Here is a 16121-nt window from a genome sequence, read left to right as displayed (position 1 = left end):
CAGGTGGACTACAGTCAGTAATTGTAGAACTACAAAGTGCTTCTATATGGTAAGTGGAGCTGATAAAATGGACAGTGAGTGTGGAAACAAGGAGGTGGCTTTAATGTTATGGCTGATCAGTGTATCTACTACTACTTATATCTATTAATAACTGAATAAACTTGTAACGAAAGCCAGCTTTGTGGTGGGTCTGGAGCTGAACAGTCTTGAGGTAGTGGCTGAGAGAAGGATGAAGGACAGTGAGAAAAATCAGAGCAATCCTGGACAATCGCTCTCACCCTCTCAATGAGGAACTGTGGTGGCTGGGCAGATCATTTAGTCTCATTCCACCCAAGAGCAAGACAGATAACTTCACTCTTTTGTGCCAACTGCCATAAGACTATAAAAAAAAAAATGCAGAATACAGACTGTCCTCATGCAGTCCCCCCCCCCACTCATAGATCCTTCCCCCCCACTTTACTTTGTGAAACATTACACAGAGCACATGTATTTATATGTACTGTTGTTACTCAATATTTGGTCATGTACACTACAATCTTGTTGCTGAACCTGTATAGTTAGAATTGGTCATACTTCTTAATAATAGTGATTGTCCTTATAGAGCCCATATAGTATATATTTTTATACTACACCGACGGCACGGTGGCTAAGTGGGTAGCACTGTCGCCTCACAGCAAGAAGGTCCTGGGTTCGATCCCCAGGTGGGGCAATCCGGGTCCTTTTCCCCCCCATGTCTGCATGGGTTCCCCCTGGGTGCTCCGGTTTCCTCCCACAGTCCAAAGACATGCAAGTGAGGTGAATTGGAGATACAAAATTGTCCATGACTGTGTTTGATATAACCTTGAGAAGTGATGAACCTTATGTAACGAGTAACTACCGTGTGTCTGTCATGAATGTAACCAATGAGTGTAAAACATGACGTTAAAATCCAAATAAACATCTACTATACTTATTTTATATATCTTTTAACTGTATTTACTCTGTTCTGGAGCTGCTGTAACATTAACACTTAATTATTTATGACATATATTTACACCAAGAGTGGTACAGGATTGTAGGGTTTTTAAATAAATTTTAAATAAAAAAGGCACACAAATGGTTATACTTGTGTGTTCTGTATTTCATTTCAACAGTTCTGACCATACAATCAGTATCAAAAACTAATCAATATAAATAATTAACTATACATTACAGATTTAGTGGCATACAGCCAAGACAGTTTTAGCATTTTAGTATATTTCTTCCAACACGTTTTTTATATAGTTTAACACCCATCAACTAAACATTAATTTTCATTTTCTTTTCAGGTCAGAATCCCTGCATATCCCTGTAGTAAAAAAAACACATTAAAGGGTTCACTTAATAATACAGTACAAACAAAACAATAGTTTTCATTTACAATCTATGACCACTGATTGTTTATAACTGCCTCACTGACAAGTAGCTGACCTCGTTCTTTTAGTAAATTCATCATTTTTTTCCTCCTTCTCCAAGTAACCTTTAACCCATAGTCCTTCTCAGGTGTGTCTTTTACTAATATGTTTACAGTTCTTGGTGGAGTCTTTGGTTGGTTTGGTGAAAAGAGAATGGAGTGAATTGAAGATGAAGGAAGTTGGTCGCTGTGTGATATTTCCGGAGTCTCTATGTGAGGAGGAATAAGAGAAGTGTTGTCAGGTGTGTAACTCCCTTTTGATGTACTTGCATGAACTGAGTCCAGCACATTTTGTTTTTCACCTTCAAACCCAATCCGAGAGGGTGTGACAGTAACATCCGACACTTGTTGAGGATGCCTTATTACCTGAGGATGCCTTATTACCTGAGGATCACCAATAGACGATGCAGCCCTTCTTTCAAGGAGGCCTCTATGAGGAACCGAGGAGCTTGTTTTAAATAACAAAGAAGGGTATTTGCAGACAGTAGTTTTTCTAGCATGTGGCAAAATTGAAAGTGTAGTTGTGTTCAAGGTGCTTGTCGAAAACAGATTCTTCGTTCCTCGCCCTCCACGTCTGACGTTTTTCACTTCAAACGAGGTAAATTGGGGAGAAACCTACAGTAGACAAAACCAAGTGCACCACATGTTACAAATAAAACAAGAAATAATATGTAAATTCAATATCTAAATAATGATTTTGTTCACCACATATAAGAGACTTCTATAGACCTAAGATGCTAACTTGGCACCAGTGAAATCTTTTGGTTCTTTCAGCAGGGGAAAGTGTGTGCTCTTACTTTTACCTTTATTTTATTGCAGACTGTATGAATATTGAATGTTCTGTCTTGTCAATTTAATTTAATTGATATTTTTATTAATATACACCAATTCCTGCATTTCAGGCCTGCAACACAATTCAAAAAAGTTGGAATAACTGCATTATAGCAATCAACTCATGAGCAACTGCTTAGAAACACCTTTGCAAACATCCCCTATATCCTACTACCCACCTAGCAATGTCGTGGGAACCACCTAGAAACACCTCAGCAACCACCTACCAACACCTAATGACCACATTGGAAAAGCAACCCCTTGCAACTAACCTCTTAGCATTACAGCTGACTAAAAGCAACAATTTAGCAACCACCTGGCAACAGCTTAGCCACGTCAATACACTACCACCAAGCAATGTCTTAGCAACCGCTTAACAAGACGTTAGCAATTAACCTATTATCATAGCAGCCACATAGCAAAAACGTATCAACTACTTAAAAACCTACAGCTACAGAAAACCTTAACAACCAATGAGCACACCTTGGCAACCACCTAGTAGCACAATAGCATTTGCAGAGCATGCTTGTGTGCTTTCACACACACAATCACCTGTCTGAGCAAAAGTATTCACACCACTATTAAATGCATGCTTGCATACACACAATCACCTATCTCATCAAAAGTGCTCACATACTCTACCACTGCTGAGCTCTCTATGTATTCTTTTTATTCCCCTTGTTTTCTGGCTTTAATCTTATGCAATCTGAGATATCAACACGTTCCAATTCGTTCCAACTATAATGCTGGCAACCAACAGATTAAGAAAAGCTTTTTAAAAAGTGGTCCATGCACTTGTTTACTGTAAAACCCACGTTTACGTTTTCTAGGATGCCACTGTTTCAGTTGGACACCACACCACAAACTTAACATTTATAGAATAATTTGTTTCTGCCCCTATTTACCCAGGTTGTAAGGGGAAGGTCCTGGCGTGATGGTTCTGACACAAAAGACCTGGGATTAATGGCACTTCGTAACTGTGGTCCATATTCGTGTTTGGCTCCTATTCTTGGCTGCTCGGCGAACGACAGCTGAGACTTTAGTGGATTCAGTAGCCTCCTTTTTCGCGTCCCGCGAGGCATCAGACTTCATGTTAACCCTGTGATGAAAAGTAAAGGCTGGTATACATGATATACATACGTGATATACATATACTAGTTAACAAGCTGTACAAACTACCGAGTTTCGTTCTTGATAGCGTGTAGCTCAGAGTAAATACACTACACACGGATCTTCCCTCAGCGGTTGCAAACAAGCCATGGCCTGCGTGTATTGGATAGACTCTGGTCACGTGATCCAAATCAATAGGGCAGCGCCAAAATTCAAACTCGCCTGCTGTTCCGGTAGGAGAAAGAGGAATGACTGGTCTCATCGTTCTGAGTTTCACAACTGCAGGAGAATAAAGGACGTATGATAAACTCAAAACTGACATAATATGAAGGTTTGCTTAACTTCTTTTAAATCGGAGGGTTATGGATTCAGTGTCAGTGTTGCAAATGTAACGAGTCGAATAAGTGAGTCAAGTTAGCTTTCATAGTAGTGCTTTTGTGTTAGCCTCATGTGCTAATTAATAAAGCGATCGCACATTTAAATGATTTAAATCAGCGCATTATTTCACCACTTGTATTCACTTGGTCGGCTGTTTAATTATAATAGTCCGGATCAGTGATCGAAAGTTATTTACGAACTAAAATAACGTTAGCCTGGTGTTAGCATGTCTATCGCACCATTGCAGTTGCTGCAGACGATACTGCTGCACTGCTAACCTAACCATAGCTAGCCAAATCATGACATTAATATGTCCCATCAAATTTTAGTTTTCTAGAGAAAAACAATATTTTTTACACCAATCAGATCAACGTTAATAGTACAGCGATTGTAAGGCGATGATCGACTTTAACGGCATTATGTTCCATAAGAAAATACGTCACTACAATTGCTTATTTTCAAAACTCGTGTACACAATAACTGCCAGGTACAATTACCGTTCAATCGTAATCAATTTCTACGGATTTGTTTGAAGGTATGTGATCAATTTGCAAGGTAGATCCGCGTTTGTTTATCTTAAAGGGTGGCACTTCATCCAACATGTAATCCAGTAACCATTTACAGTAAATATGTAAGTCAAGCATTTATGCAGTTAGCCAGCTACATCTGTCGTCTGTTTACATTACATTTTTAGCATTTAGCAGACGCTTTTATCCAAAGCGACTTACAGTTATGACTGAACACAATTTTTGAGCAATTGAGGGTTAAGGGCCTTGCTCAGGGGCCCAGCAGTGGCAACTTGGCGGTGGTGGGGCTTGACCTGGCAACCTTAAGATTACTAGTCCTGTATCTTAACCACTGAGCTATCACTGCCCTATCTTTGTTAAACACAGCTGCGAAATTAAACAAAAACGTCAATTATTAGGCAATTTATCAAGTTCTTTTTGTTTGTTTACAATAATTTTAGATATAGCATGCTCTTTTAATGTCAAATAAATAAAAAAAATTTGCATAACTTGATGCCTATTGAGGATGTCTCTGTCTTATGCTGGCCTAGAATTGTTGTATTGGTATTGTGTTGGATTCAACATGTTCTGCCTGATTCACTGAAAATATATATTCTGAAAAAATACACTGGAAAGGATCATGGCCTTCAGGTGACCAGGGCAGACTTGTACATACCACACCTTGGTATATTGCCAGATTTATTAATTAATTTATTAGGATTTTAACGTCATGTTTTACACACTTTGGTCACATTCATGACAGAAACACTAATTACTGGTTACACAAGATTCATCAGTTTACAAGTTTAATGTCAAACACACAGTCATGGACAATTTTGTGTCTTCAATTAACCTCACTTGCATGTCTTTGGATTGTGGGAGGAAACATGCAAACTTTACACAGAAAGGACCCAGATCGGCCCACCTGGGGATCGAACCCAGGACCTTCTTGTTGTGAGGCGACTGTGCCGGCGACACCCACTGTGCCACCGTGCCGTCCGGTATATTGCCAGAAAATAAATATCCAATAGCATTAGCTATGCCACATATCACTTTGCATTACATTTTAAATATTAGAACAATAAGTGATTCCCACTAGAGGTAAACTCTTCTTACCTTTACTTGGACAAAATCAGATCCTGGTTAAAATTTGGTTATAGAACCAGTAGGTTTTTTTTACTATTAGTGTCATGTTTTTGTGTCCAAACTCTTCTATGTCTTCTGCTGGTTGTGCATTTTCTCATCAACGTATATTATTTTGCATAATGAATCATCTTGATAATCGTTGCAACTTTGTATTATTAATCTTTATTTTATAAGAGATGACCCCTTCTCCCCTTTATATTACTTTTTTGACATGTAAACTGGCAGAATGCTGCCTCTAGTTCTCTGATGCTTCGGGGAATTGCTTGTTTTGGTTTTTCCAAAATCTGGTCCTACACATAGGGCTTTGTCTTGGCCACCCTGGAGATGATATTATATACCTTAGATCACTGTCTCCACTAGCTACTTAACACAGGCATTTGGAAGGGCAAACGTTCTGTTTATCCATCCTAAAATTAATGTTTGGAATTTTTTGTGTTTGCTCCAGTACCACAGTTGCACATATAAATGTCACATTAAAAGGCATACATACCGTGGACAGTGTTTGGTTTTTAGTTTAATTTTACAGACTGTCTAGAATACTCATAGCTTTTCTCATCAGTAGCGTATCAGGAAAGTCCTGTCCATGATATTCTGCTTACAGTGTTAACTGGTGGAACCGTACCTGCTGCAACCCTAACCAGGAAATTATTTTATGCAAAACATAAGAATAAATAATAGTTACTACATGTTTTACTTCTAGCACAGGTAGACCTGATGTTTCATGGGAAACTGTGCATATTGTCTGTTATGCAAATGTTACAACTATTATTATTTTGTTTCTGTTCTCTAGACAGTCACCACGACAACCTGATCACACTGATATGAACAGGATGAGACAAAGTCCACGAAGACCCTTAATCCTTAAGAGGAGGAAGCTGCCATTTCATAGAAATGAAGCTAATGGACCACAGACCAAGACCGCCCCAACACCCAGTGCTCAATCCTGTCCAGATGGTATTTGCGTCATGGACCATCCTGCTATGCCTAACACACAAGTGGTTGTCATACCAAAAACTGCAGATCTTCAGAGTGTAATTGGTGCACTTACTGCAAAAGGAAAGGAACACGGTGCACAGGGGCCAAACAAGTTCATTTTGCTAAGTGGCAACAGTGGTTTTGAGAAAGGATCTGGTGCCACCTCAACGTCTGCACCAATCACCTTAAAAAGCAGTCTTGAACCGAAGAAATGTCTGTCTGAAAGTGTGATGATGGATTCCAAACCTTTGATGAACAGAGGAAATTGTAAGGGGATTGTGTATTGTACATTATTTGCATGATCTGAGAATTAAAACTTTACATGTAGCACTACAGTAAAATTTTTTTTTATTTTAACAGTGAAAACAGAAGCAGAGTGCAGTCCGTTAGATGAGAGCCTGACAAACATCCAGTGGTTGGGAAAAATGAGCTCATACCCTGAGCCAGCAAAGAAAGGATCTACTATAGAGACTCCAGGTGGTGTTTTACAGCATCCCCAGGTATGTATGCAAGTAGATGTACTAATAGAGGACCACTTATGCCTAGTTCACACTACACGATTTTTGCCCTGATTTTCGCTCGCGGACTGGTCACTGCTAGATGTGGCAGCTCGAGAGCAACTCAGCGTTTGCTCGGCGATCTAAACTCGGCTCTCAATCGCTATGTGTGAACTACTCAACAACCCGATCCAAGCAGCTCGCAGAGTGAGGAGAGATATCTAGCATGTTGAATATCTGGATCAGTCGGTTGCGACTGGCAATGAGTGTGCTGAGGGGCATAATATAGTTTCTATCAGAATACATCGGCACACGCACAAGCTTTACAATATTTGTGAACTTATCGTCCACGCCAAACCATAATACCAACACTATTGCAAAAAATGTTTATTTTTTATTTATCGCTACAGAACAAAACAATCCCTGCTGGTCGCGTTGCCAAATCCACTCGGATTCATTTATTTTTCTCTTTAATTTTATGCTGCACTGTCTGCACATTCGCCTGCTATTCCAGTTGGTGATAGATCGTGTAATGTGTGACCCCCTATCGCTGATCAGTCGTGTAGTGTGAAAGCCACACCGACTTGAAAGACTCCCGATTACAAGAGATCCAGTCGTTTAGTGTGAACTGTACAGTGACCTGATGACTTGGAAAGTCGTGTAGTGTGAACTTGGCATAAGGGGTTTTTGGTCTGTTGATCCTGGATTCTGTAAAGTTGCTTTGAGACAATGTTCATAGTAAAAAGTGCTATACAAATAAAATTGACTTGACTAATGAATAGAAGAATCATAAATGATTGATAAGTGTGGTGTTGACTCACCAAATTGACTCCTTCAAAGATTTCATTTTGTTAACAATTTCTCCCTACAGTTCAGGCATCCAGAGGAAGATGTGGTTGCAGGTAAAGAAATTCCATTAGAAAGACCACCCTACTCATACATGGCCATGATCCAATTTGCAATCAACAGCAATGAAAACAGGAGGATGACTCTAAAGGAAATCTATAACTGGATAGAGGACCATTTCCCCTACTTCAGAAATGTGGCTAAACCAGGCTGGAAGGTAATATACTGTAGAATAAAGTAGTCCTAAATATGTGGATAGGTGATTTATTTTTCTTTGGTTATTAAAATATAGCACTAATGATAAAAAAAAAAAAGACAACGTTGGGATAGTATGGAAAATGCAAATTAATAACAGTGTTTCTTACATATACTTTGACTTTTATTTTACTTCAGACAGTATAAACCCAAAATATTTAATGTTTGTCTGGTCAAGCTCATTTCATTTGCTAATATACATCTATTCCTGCATTTCAGGACAGCAACACATTCCAAAAAAAGTGGGACTGTAAAGCATTTACCACTTTGTAATGTTGCCGTTTCTTCTCACAACATTTTAAATACATTTTGGCACCAAGATACCAAGGGATGAAATGTTTCGGGTGTTATTTTGTCCCATTTTTCTTGCCAACACATTTTAAGGTGTGCAACGGTATGGAGTTATTGTCGGTTTTTTGTTTCAAACCTTTCCACACATTCTCTGTTTGGGGAAGGTCAGGATTGAAGGCAGGCCAGACCAGTACCCGTACTCTCGGTCGCTATGTGTAAATTGTGCTGAGAATTGCAGATCACACGCAGAGTCCATAAAATATGTAGCATGCTAAATATCTGGACCTGTCTGCGACATCAAATCCTGTAGTGTGAAAAGTTTTGCAGTCAGGTTATGACGGACAGTAAGTGTCCAGCTACAGCCAATGAGAATGCAAGAAACAGAGTGGATCCAGTAAATAAGTTGTAGAAATAAGATAAATATTATTATAACCATGACTAGGGATGCACCGATCCGATATTAAGATCGGATATCGGTGCCGATATTACCAAAATGAGATAGATCGGGTATCGGATAATTAGGCCGATCCATGGGGCCGATACGCTGCCTCAGTAGAGAGGATTCTAATAAGTCAATATTATTCGAACGCGCTACTTAGACAGCGCTTCCATCGGGTTTCGCGTTTAGCATTTAGCATCTTGCCATTAAAACCAATGAATTGAGGTAGTACAGCATGCTAACGTCAATATAACATTTCCCTTCAGGTACCGATAACGGTTACATTTCCTGACAAGCCCGAACTTGCAAATAAAAACACTCGGTACAAGTTTATACAGGTTAAAAATCAGTAATATTTTATTTACGCTTGATAATAACTCCATTCGTTTGTCCGCACCGTCAGCCATGTTTATTTTTCTGTGAGAGAAAGAGAGAAGATTTCGAACAGCCTCCTTCTCGGGAGCGCGCACAGGATGACGTAAAATGCGTCTATGTAGAGAGATCGCTAGCTTTTCGAACACACCCTTTATGTTGAATTGCACTAGACGTTTGCTCGTTTACAGTGTTTGATTACTGATTGTATTGTACAAAGGTATTCATTTATTCTCAGGTTCTTCTTCCGCTGCTAGATTTTGAATTACTGTTTACACTACATATTTAAAAAATAAGATTGATTACTGTTTGTGTAACTACTTCAGTTTCAGCTGATACATTTAATTTATTTTAAAATATTTTAAGAAGTTTGCCTTTTTATTTTGAATTTGAATGCTGTGCCAAGGTCCTGCACAATTGTTTATTATTTTATTGACAAATAAATAGCAGTTCAGTACATGTACAGTACAGGCCAAAAGTTTGGACACACCAGCCAAAAGTTTGGACACACCTTCTCTTCAATGTTTTTTCTTGATTATTTTTATTTTCTACATTATAGATTAATACTGAAGACATACAAACTATGAAGAATTATGTAGTGAACCAAAAAGTGTTAAACAAACCAGAATATGTTTTATATTTTACCAACTCTACCTCTGCACAACCCAACTGATGGTCTCAAACACATTAAAAAAGCATCAAATTCCAAAAATTCACTCTAGACAAGGCACAAACATTCATTGAAAACCATTCCAGGTGGAAACCTAATAAAGCTGGTTGAGAAAATTTTAAAGAGTGTGCAAATCTGTCATTAAAGCAAAAGATGGCTACTTTAAAGAATCTAAAATATAAAACATATTCTGGTTTGTTTAACACTTTTTTGTTTACTACATAATTCCATATGTGTTCCTTCATAGTTTGGATGTCTTTAGTATTAATCTACAATGTAGAAAATTTAAAAAAAAATTAAGAAAAACCACAGGAATGAGAAGGTGTGTCCAAACTTTTGGCCTGTACTGTATATCTGTGTTAATTATATTTTGTTTTGCAAACTTAGTAATGTTTAAGTCAATCCTGATGCCTTAAGTCTTTCCCACATGATAAAGTATACGGTTTATTAATTCAACAATGGTATCGGATCGGTATCGGGTATCGACCGATTGGCAAAGTATATGTATCGGATCGGTATCGGAACTGAAAAAGTTGGATCGGTGCATCCCTAACCATGACTATCCCCCTTTTTGCTGATCAGTCATAAAGTGTACAAACCACAAATACTTAAAGATTCCCGATTACAAGAAATCAAGTTATGTGGTGTAAACAGTACAGCAATCTCATGACCTTGGAAATCGTGTAGTGTGTCCATGGCATTAGGCTTGCACTGACACTAGTCTTTGCGCACTGACATTTTTCCAGATTCCTTAAATCGTTTAATTATATTATGCACTGTACATGGAGAAATATGTCAATTCTTTCAAATCTTGTAAACTAGTCATCCTCTGCCTAGTGGTAACCTAGTGGGTAGAGCTTTAGACTATCTGTCGGTTTGAATCTAGGCTCTGCTATGCAGCCACTGTTGGGCCCTTGAGCAAGGCCTTTAACCCTGTCTGCTCCAGTGGCACCATACAATTGCTGACCCCAGCTTCCAAACAAGCTGAGATATGTGGGGGAAAAAAAAGATTTTTGTTGTACTGTACACTTGTGCATATGTACAGTATATACGTGTATGCACAAGTTTAATTTCCTTCCTTTAATCTCCATCTCTTATCTTTGCTCCTTAAAACCTTCCGTGGGTACTGATTTCGTTCCAATTCATTATTACAATCACCTGTGTAAAGTCACATCATTCATTTTTTTTACCTTATTACTAGCCCTAAATTCCCCCCATCCCATCTTTTTTTGAAATGTATTGCAGTCCTGAAATGCCGGAATAGATATATATTAACAAATGAAGTGAGGTTGACCAGACAAAACATAAAATATCTTGGATTCATACTTTTTTGATTTGGGGTTGTACATTGTTAACAGTTTAATTTAGTTGTTGGTCTTTGCATATTTGCAACGTTGTGGCCAGTTGTATAAACTGGTTAAATAAACTTTCAATAATATGAATGGAAAAGATCATTAATTTATTTTGCTGACTATGATCCTTAAATCTCTCTGGCTGCTTAAAAATGATTTTTTTTCTCTGTAGTTCTAGATCTTGTTTGTTAATGTGTATGGAAAAAGTCATCCTAGAATCAATATTAAGGTGGACATTCATGACTAAATGCTTTAACCCTTGTGTGGTGTTCATAGTTTTGTTACTCAGCCAATGTTTGCTGGTCTGGTGGATCCACCGCATTATTGTGTTTTTAAATCAGTACAGCCATAACTTATTTAACATACTAAATATCAGATGTTTACTTTAAGATGTTTACAAGCAATAAAGACAACATTTGTTTAACATTTACTATTTACCTATGTTGGATCATGCTAGCCTATACAACACATGAGGGTCAGCTTTACTGTGTGTGTATGTGTGTTACATACATAATTTGATGCATGTAAGCTGTGTCTGTCTGTCTGTGTCTGTTTCTTTCTCTGTCTGTGTATCAGTATGTCTCTCTGTATGTCTGTCGGTCTCTGACTGCCTGCCTTCCTGTCTGTCTCTGCCTGTCTGTCTGTCTGTTTCTCTCTCTGTCTCTCTGTAGGCACACTTTTATACCTGCGGGCCACCATGTGTGAAATAAATGTGTAGGGGGGTGTACAGTGTGAACTCATTAAAAACGTGTTATTTTATATGTTCTTCACACAAGGGTTAAATGAAGTTTTAATGTTTTTGCCTGCTTTGTTTTCTTGTTAGAATTCTATTCGCCATAACCTCTCCTTGCATGATATGTTTGTTCGGGAGACCACGCCAGATGCTAAGATTTCTTTTTGGACCATTAAACCAGAGGCAAATCGTTGTCTGACTTTAGATCAAGTATATAAGGTAAGCATGGCCACATATTTTGTCTATTTTTTTAAACCACAAACACACTCATTATAATGGTGGTATGTTGACTGTTTCTATTTGATTTTCTAACAAATATGGCAACACTTTTTTTCTGGCCTGCTTACAGCCTGTGATTGAACCAGCCCTTCCTTTCTCTCAGACCTTGCAGGTCTGTTACCAACAAGTAAGAACTTTTTTAACTTCAGTTTTTCCCTCTTTTCACAGCAGTCAGACAGGGAGGAAACTCTGCTCTTCATCGTTTTTTTTTTTTTTTTTTCAGGCAGACAGCAGGAAGCCAGTTTATGTCTATAAATATGTTTTGTGTTTGCTTTTCATAGTGTCTATCACTTGTCGCTGTTGCTTAGATTATGAAGGTTCTGTAACAGGGGAACTGTAATTAGGCTGACAGAGTTGAAACTAAACAAGATTTCTGTCTTTACAGCAACAGAAACGAGTTATGCCTGAGCTTAGAAAAGCTCCACCGGGCACCACAGGTGGGTAAAAACAGAATTAACAAATGACAGATTCTTATTTTATTGCATTTTACAAACTATCTTAGCTTTTTCTAAAATGAAGGGGCTCTACTTATTTAAAAACTGATTGGTTTGTGGGTTATGCCATGTTCTATATTGTATATGATTTAGTGTTTATGGTAGGATTTTTTGACAAAATGCAAAGCTGCATGCTGGCTAAAGATGCTTTTTTTTGAACAATTAACTACAAGCTTTTTCTTAAACATTTCTTGCCTCCAGAGAGGAAGATGAAGCCTCTTCTGCCTCGTACAGACTCGTACCTAGTGCCCATTCAGCTTCCTCTGACTCAGTCACTGATCCTGCCCTCCACTCCAGCTTTCCCACTGTCTACCCCTCAGCACAGTTCTAGCTCCAGCAGTGGAAGCAAGAGGGTCCGCATCGCTCCCAAGGTAAATACTGCACAGGACAAAGTAAAGCATTGTATTCTATTTTATGCTTTGTCATTGGTACTCTCAAAAGTCAGAGCAGATGAAATTCTTGGCTATCATTTGATTAAATCAAGAGAAATTAAATCAGAGGACATGGTAGTAAATAGGCGTCTGTTCTGATGAATGTCAGCACATTAAGAAGAGAAATCTGGTTCTTGAAAGGTTATGCTAAGTTCACACTACACAAAATCTTGTAATTGGGAATCTTTTAAGTCGTTGTGGTTTTCACACTACGCGATTGGGGGTAAAGTCTGTCTGGGCTCCCAAACTACATTTTGTCCCGAAGACACATGCGAGAAGTGACGAGGGGTTTAATGATGCAGTGTCCAAAATTCATGTCGACATGAAGCAAGTGATCAAAGGTGTTTGTGAGCTGATATACAGTGTAAAAGCATGTAGAAAAAATAAATGAATCTGGGTGAAGGAGTGGGTTTGGCTATGTGGCCAGCAGGGTCTGTTCTGCAGAGAGAGTTGAAAGTCAAATAAATATTTTTATTTTTTTTTGCAATGCCACGTTGGTTGATGGTACGATGGTTTGGCGTGGACGGTAAGTCACAAATACTGTAAAGCTTGTGTGTGTGCCGATGTATTCTGATAGAAACTATATTATGCCCCACACATTTACAACTCCCCCCTGGGTTTTCCTTCTGTGTCTTGCGTTCACAACAATCACAACCTGATTGCAACACCTTTCACACTACAGGATTTTAAGTCACCGACATAGTGAATCCCTAGGTAACAGATATCTGCATTATCTTTTCCACTTAAGTTAACTTAAATTGTCTAAAATGACTCTGCTTCATTGTATCGAAAGACAAGTGTTTACAAATACCTGCCAATAAATGCATAATTTTATCAATTGAAAATTTGAACATTAAGATAATTAAATATTGATCATATACTTCATATATTTTTAAATATTATTAAAACTACTAGCCTTTACTACTGAAGCCAGTGTTGATCTGTGAAGTAAGCATAAACCAACATTAAATAAGCTGTTTTGTTGTTTTTTCTGTTTTGAAAGGTTATGCAAGGCGAATCAAGCTCATCTTCATTGTGTACTCCATCTTTGGAAGTGAAGGATGAGTCTGTCTGCGTTTCCATCAGTACTGAGTCCTGCAGCCGCAGTAGAAAGGAGATAAGCAGCTCTCGTCGTAAGCAGCGTCTAGTGCCGCCCTCTAAAGAGGAGCCCGTCCTGCTCCTCCCCGACAGCACTTTCTTTGACTCGGGTGTCGCCTCGGACATCTCCACCTTCCAGGAAGTGGAGGTAGAGGCAGACGCAGACCCAGAGCCCTCATGCCAACCACAGCCTGAAAGTGAAACTTACATTTTTAAAACACCAATCAAGAGCAGTAACCCTGCTTCCTCCACACCCAGCAAGATGGAACCCTGGAAGATCACACCGCTCGGCAAAGGTGGTCGCAGCGTTCTGGATTTCAGCCCGATCCGTACACCTCAGCGGCATGAGCAGGTGTCTTTGAGTTTCAGTAGCACACCCTTCAAAGATCTGCCCTTATTCAGTTCGCCCCGCGAGCTGCTCACGTCTTGTTCCCGAGAGGGGCAGTCAGGTGGTGCTAACCGCTCGTTCACGGAGGGCCTTGTTCTGGATACCATGAATGACAGTTTGAGTAAAATCTTGGTGGACATCAGCTTTTCTGGCCTTGAGGATGATGACCTGGGCATGGCAAACATCAGCTGGTCGCAGTTCATTCCGGACCTAAAATAAGCCATATGAGGTCATTTATTTCTCTATTCAAGCTGCTCACATGCTTTCTACTGCCTCAGTATCTGTCGTATTTTTATACACAAGCATGTACCTTCCTCCTGTCTGCAATATTTTTGGAGCTGCATGTCCATCTTCATAAATGTGTTTTAAGTAAAAGTATGCTTGTCCACTGCGCTTCGAAGGAAGGAGTGTTTGAGTAATATTAGCATACACCCAATATTTTCTACTGCCCTCTATAAGCTGCCCACACTAATTTTCACAGCATCTGTCTGTCTTCTATGTGACTTTGATATTTATATAGATTTTTCTTACTGCTTTTTTCTAACTGCCTGTTTATTCTTGTATATGTGGCAATTTTGAGTGTTTTCTCCACTTTTAAAAGATAATAGTGGGGATAGTGTTAAATGTAAGGTTTGAAGGAATGTACTTAAGAGTAATTTGCACAGTAATTTGTATGTGTGAGTGTGTACATATATATACACTGATCAGCCATAACATTAAAACCACCTCCTTGTTTCTACACTCACTGTAAATTTTATCAGCTCCACTTACCATATAGAAGCACTTTGTAGTTCTACAATTACTGACTGTAGTCCATCTATTTCTCTACATGCTTTGTTAGTTCCCTTTCATGCTTTCATTCTTCAATGGTCAGGACTCTTTCAGGACCACCACAGAGTAGATATTATTTGGATGGTGGACAATTCTCAGCACTGCAGTGACAATGACATGGTGGTGGTATGTTAGTGCGTGTTGTGCTGGTACGAGTGGATCAGACAGCAGTGCTGCTGGAGTTTTTAAATACCGTGTCCACTCACTGTCCACTCTATTAGACACTCCTAGTTGGTGCACCTTGTAGATGTAAAGTCAGAGACGATCTCTCATCTATTGCTGCTGTTTGAGTTGGTTATCTTCTAGACCTTCATCAGTGGTCACAGGACGCTGCCCATGGGGCGCTGTTGACTGGATATTTTTGGTTGGTGGACTATTCTCAGTACAGCAGTGACTGTGAGGTGTTTAAAAACTCCATCAGCATTGCTGTGTCTTATCCACTCATACCAGCACAACACACACTAACACACCACCACCATCTGAGTGTCACTGCAGTGCTGAGAATGATCCATCACCCAAATAATACCTGCTCTGTTATGGTCCTGGGAGAGTCTTGACCATTGAAGAACTGCATGAAAGGAGGCTAACAAAGCATGCAGATAAACAGATGGACTACAGTCAGTAACTGTAGAACTACAGAGTGCTTCTATATGGTAAGTGGAGCTGATACAGTGAGTGTAGAAACAAGGAGGTGGTTTTAATGTTATGGCTGATCAGTGTATATATATATAATGTGTGTGTGTGTTCAGTTGTTTTAAAAGGTAAAA

General features: G+C 39.0%; 2 protein-coding genes across 6 annotated transcripts; one reads left to right on the top strand and one right to left on the bottom strand.

Annotated features, from left to right (window-relative positions):
• Positions 1-1110: 1110 nt before the first annotated feature.
• Positions 1111-3737, bottom strand: rhno1 (RAD9-HUS1-RAD1 interacting nuclear orphan 1). 3 transcript variants are annotated; one of them, XM_063004597.1, is made up of 4 exons: positions 3443-3737; positions 3169-3362; positions 1450-2047; positions 1111-1327 (listed from the first exon to the last, which is right to left on the bottom strand). In XM_063004597.1, the coding sequence occupies exons 2-4, from the start codon at positions 3343-3345 to the stop codon at positions 1293-1295; spliced, it is 810 nt and encodes a 269-aa protein (XP_062860667.1). In that variant the 5' UTR covers positions 3346-3362; positions 3443-3737; the 3' UTR covers positions 1111-1292. The 3 variants fall into 3 exon arrangements, with proteins under 3 accessions (XP_062860667.1, XP_062860660.1, XP_062860675.1); XM_063004605.1 differs by lacking the exon at positions 1111-1327 and having other exon boundaries at positions 1459-1641; positions 1817-2047; XM_063004590.1 differs by having other exon boundaries at positions 1111-2047; positions 3443-3735.
• foxm1 (forkhead box M1) lies at positions 3583-15170 on the top strand. 3 transcript variants are annotated; one of them, XM_063004568.1, is made up of 9 exons: positions 3583-3704; positions 6194-6645; positions 6739-6878; positions 7747-7938; positions 11924-12052; positions 12183-12239; positions 12498-12549; positions 12808-12977; positions 14041-15170. In XM_063004568.1, the coding sequence occupies exons 2-9, from the start codon at positions 6225-6227 to the stop codon at positions 14740-14742; spliced, it is 1863 nt and encodes a 620-aa protein (XP_062860638.1). In that variant the 5' UTR covers positions 3583-3704; positions 6194-6224; the 3' UTR covers positions 14743-15170. The 3 variants fall into 3 exon arrangements, with proteins under 3 accessions (XP_062860638.1, XP_062860652.1, XP_062860644.1); XM_063004574.1 differs by lacking the exon at positions 3583-3704 and adding an exon at positions 4226-4286; XM_063004582.1 differs by lacking the exon at positions 12183-12239.
• Positions 15171-16121: the final 951 nt, after the last annotated feature.

Source organism: Trichomycterus rosablanca, chromosome 1 (assembly GCF_030014385.1).
Source record: "Trichomycterus rosablanca isolate fTriRos1 chromosome 1, fTriRos1.hap1, whole genome shotgun sequence".
Lineage (NCBI taxonomy): Eukaryota > Metazoa > Chordata > Actinopteri > Siluriformes > Trichomycteridae > Trichomycterus > Trichomycterus rosablanca.
The sequence above is the reverse complement of the archived record's forward strand: the minus strand, read 5'-3'. Positions and strand labels throughout refer to the sequence as shown.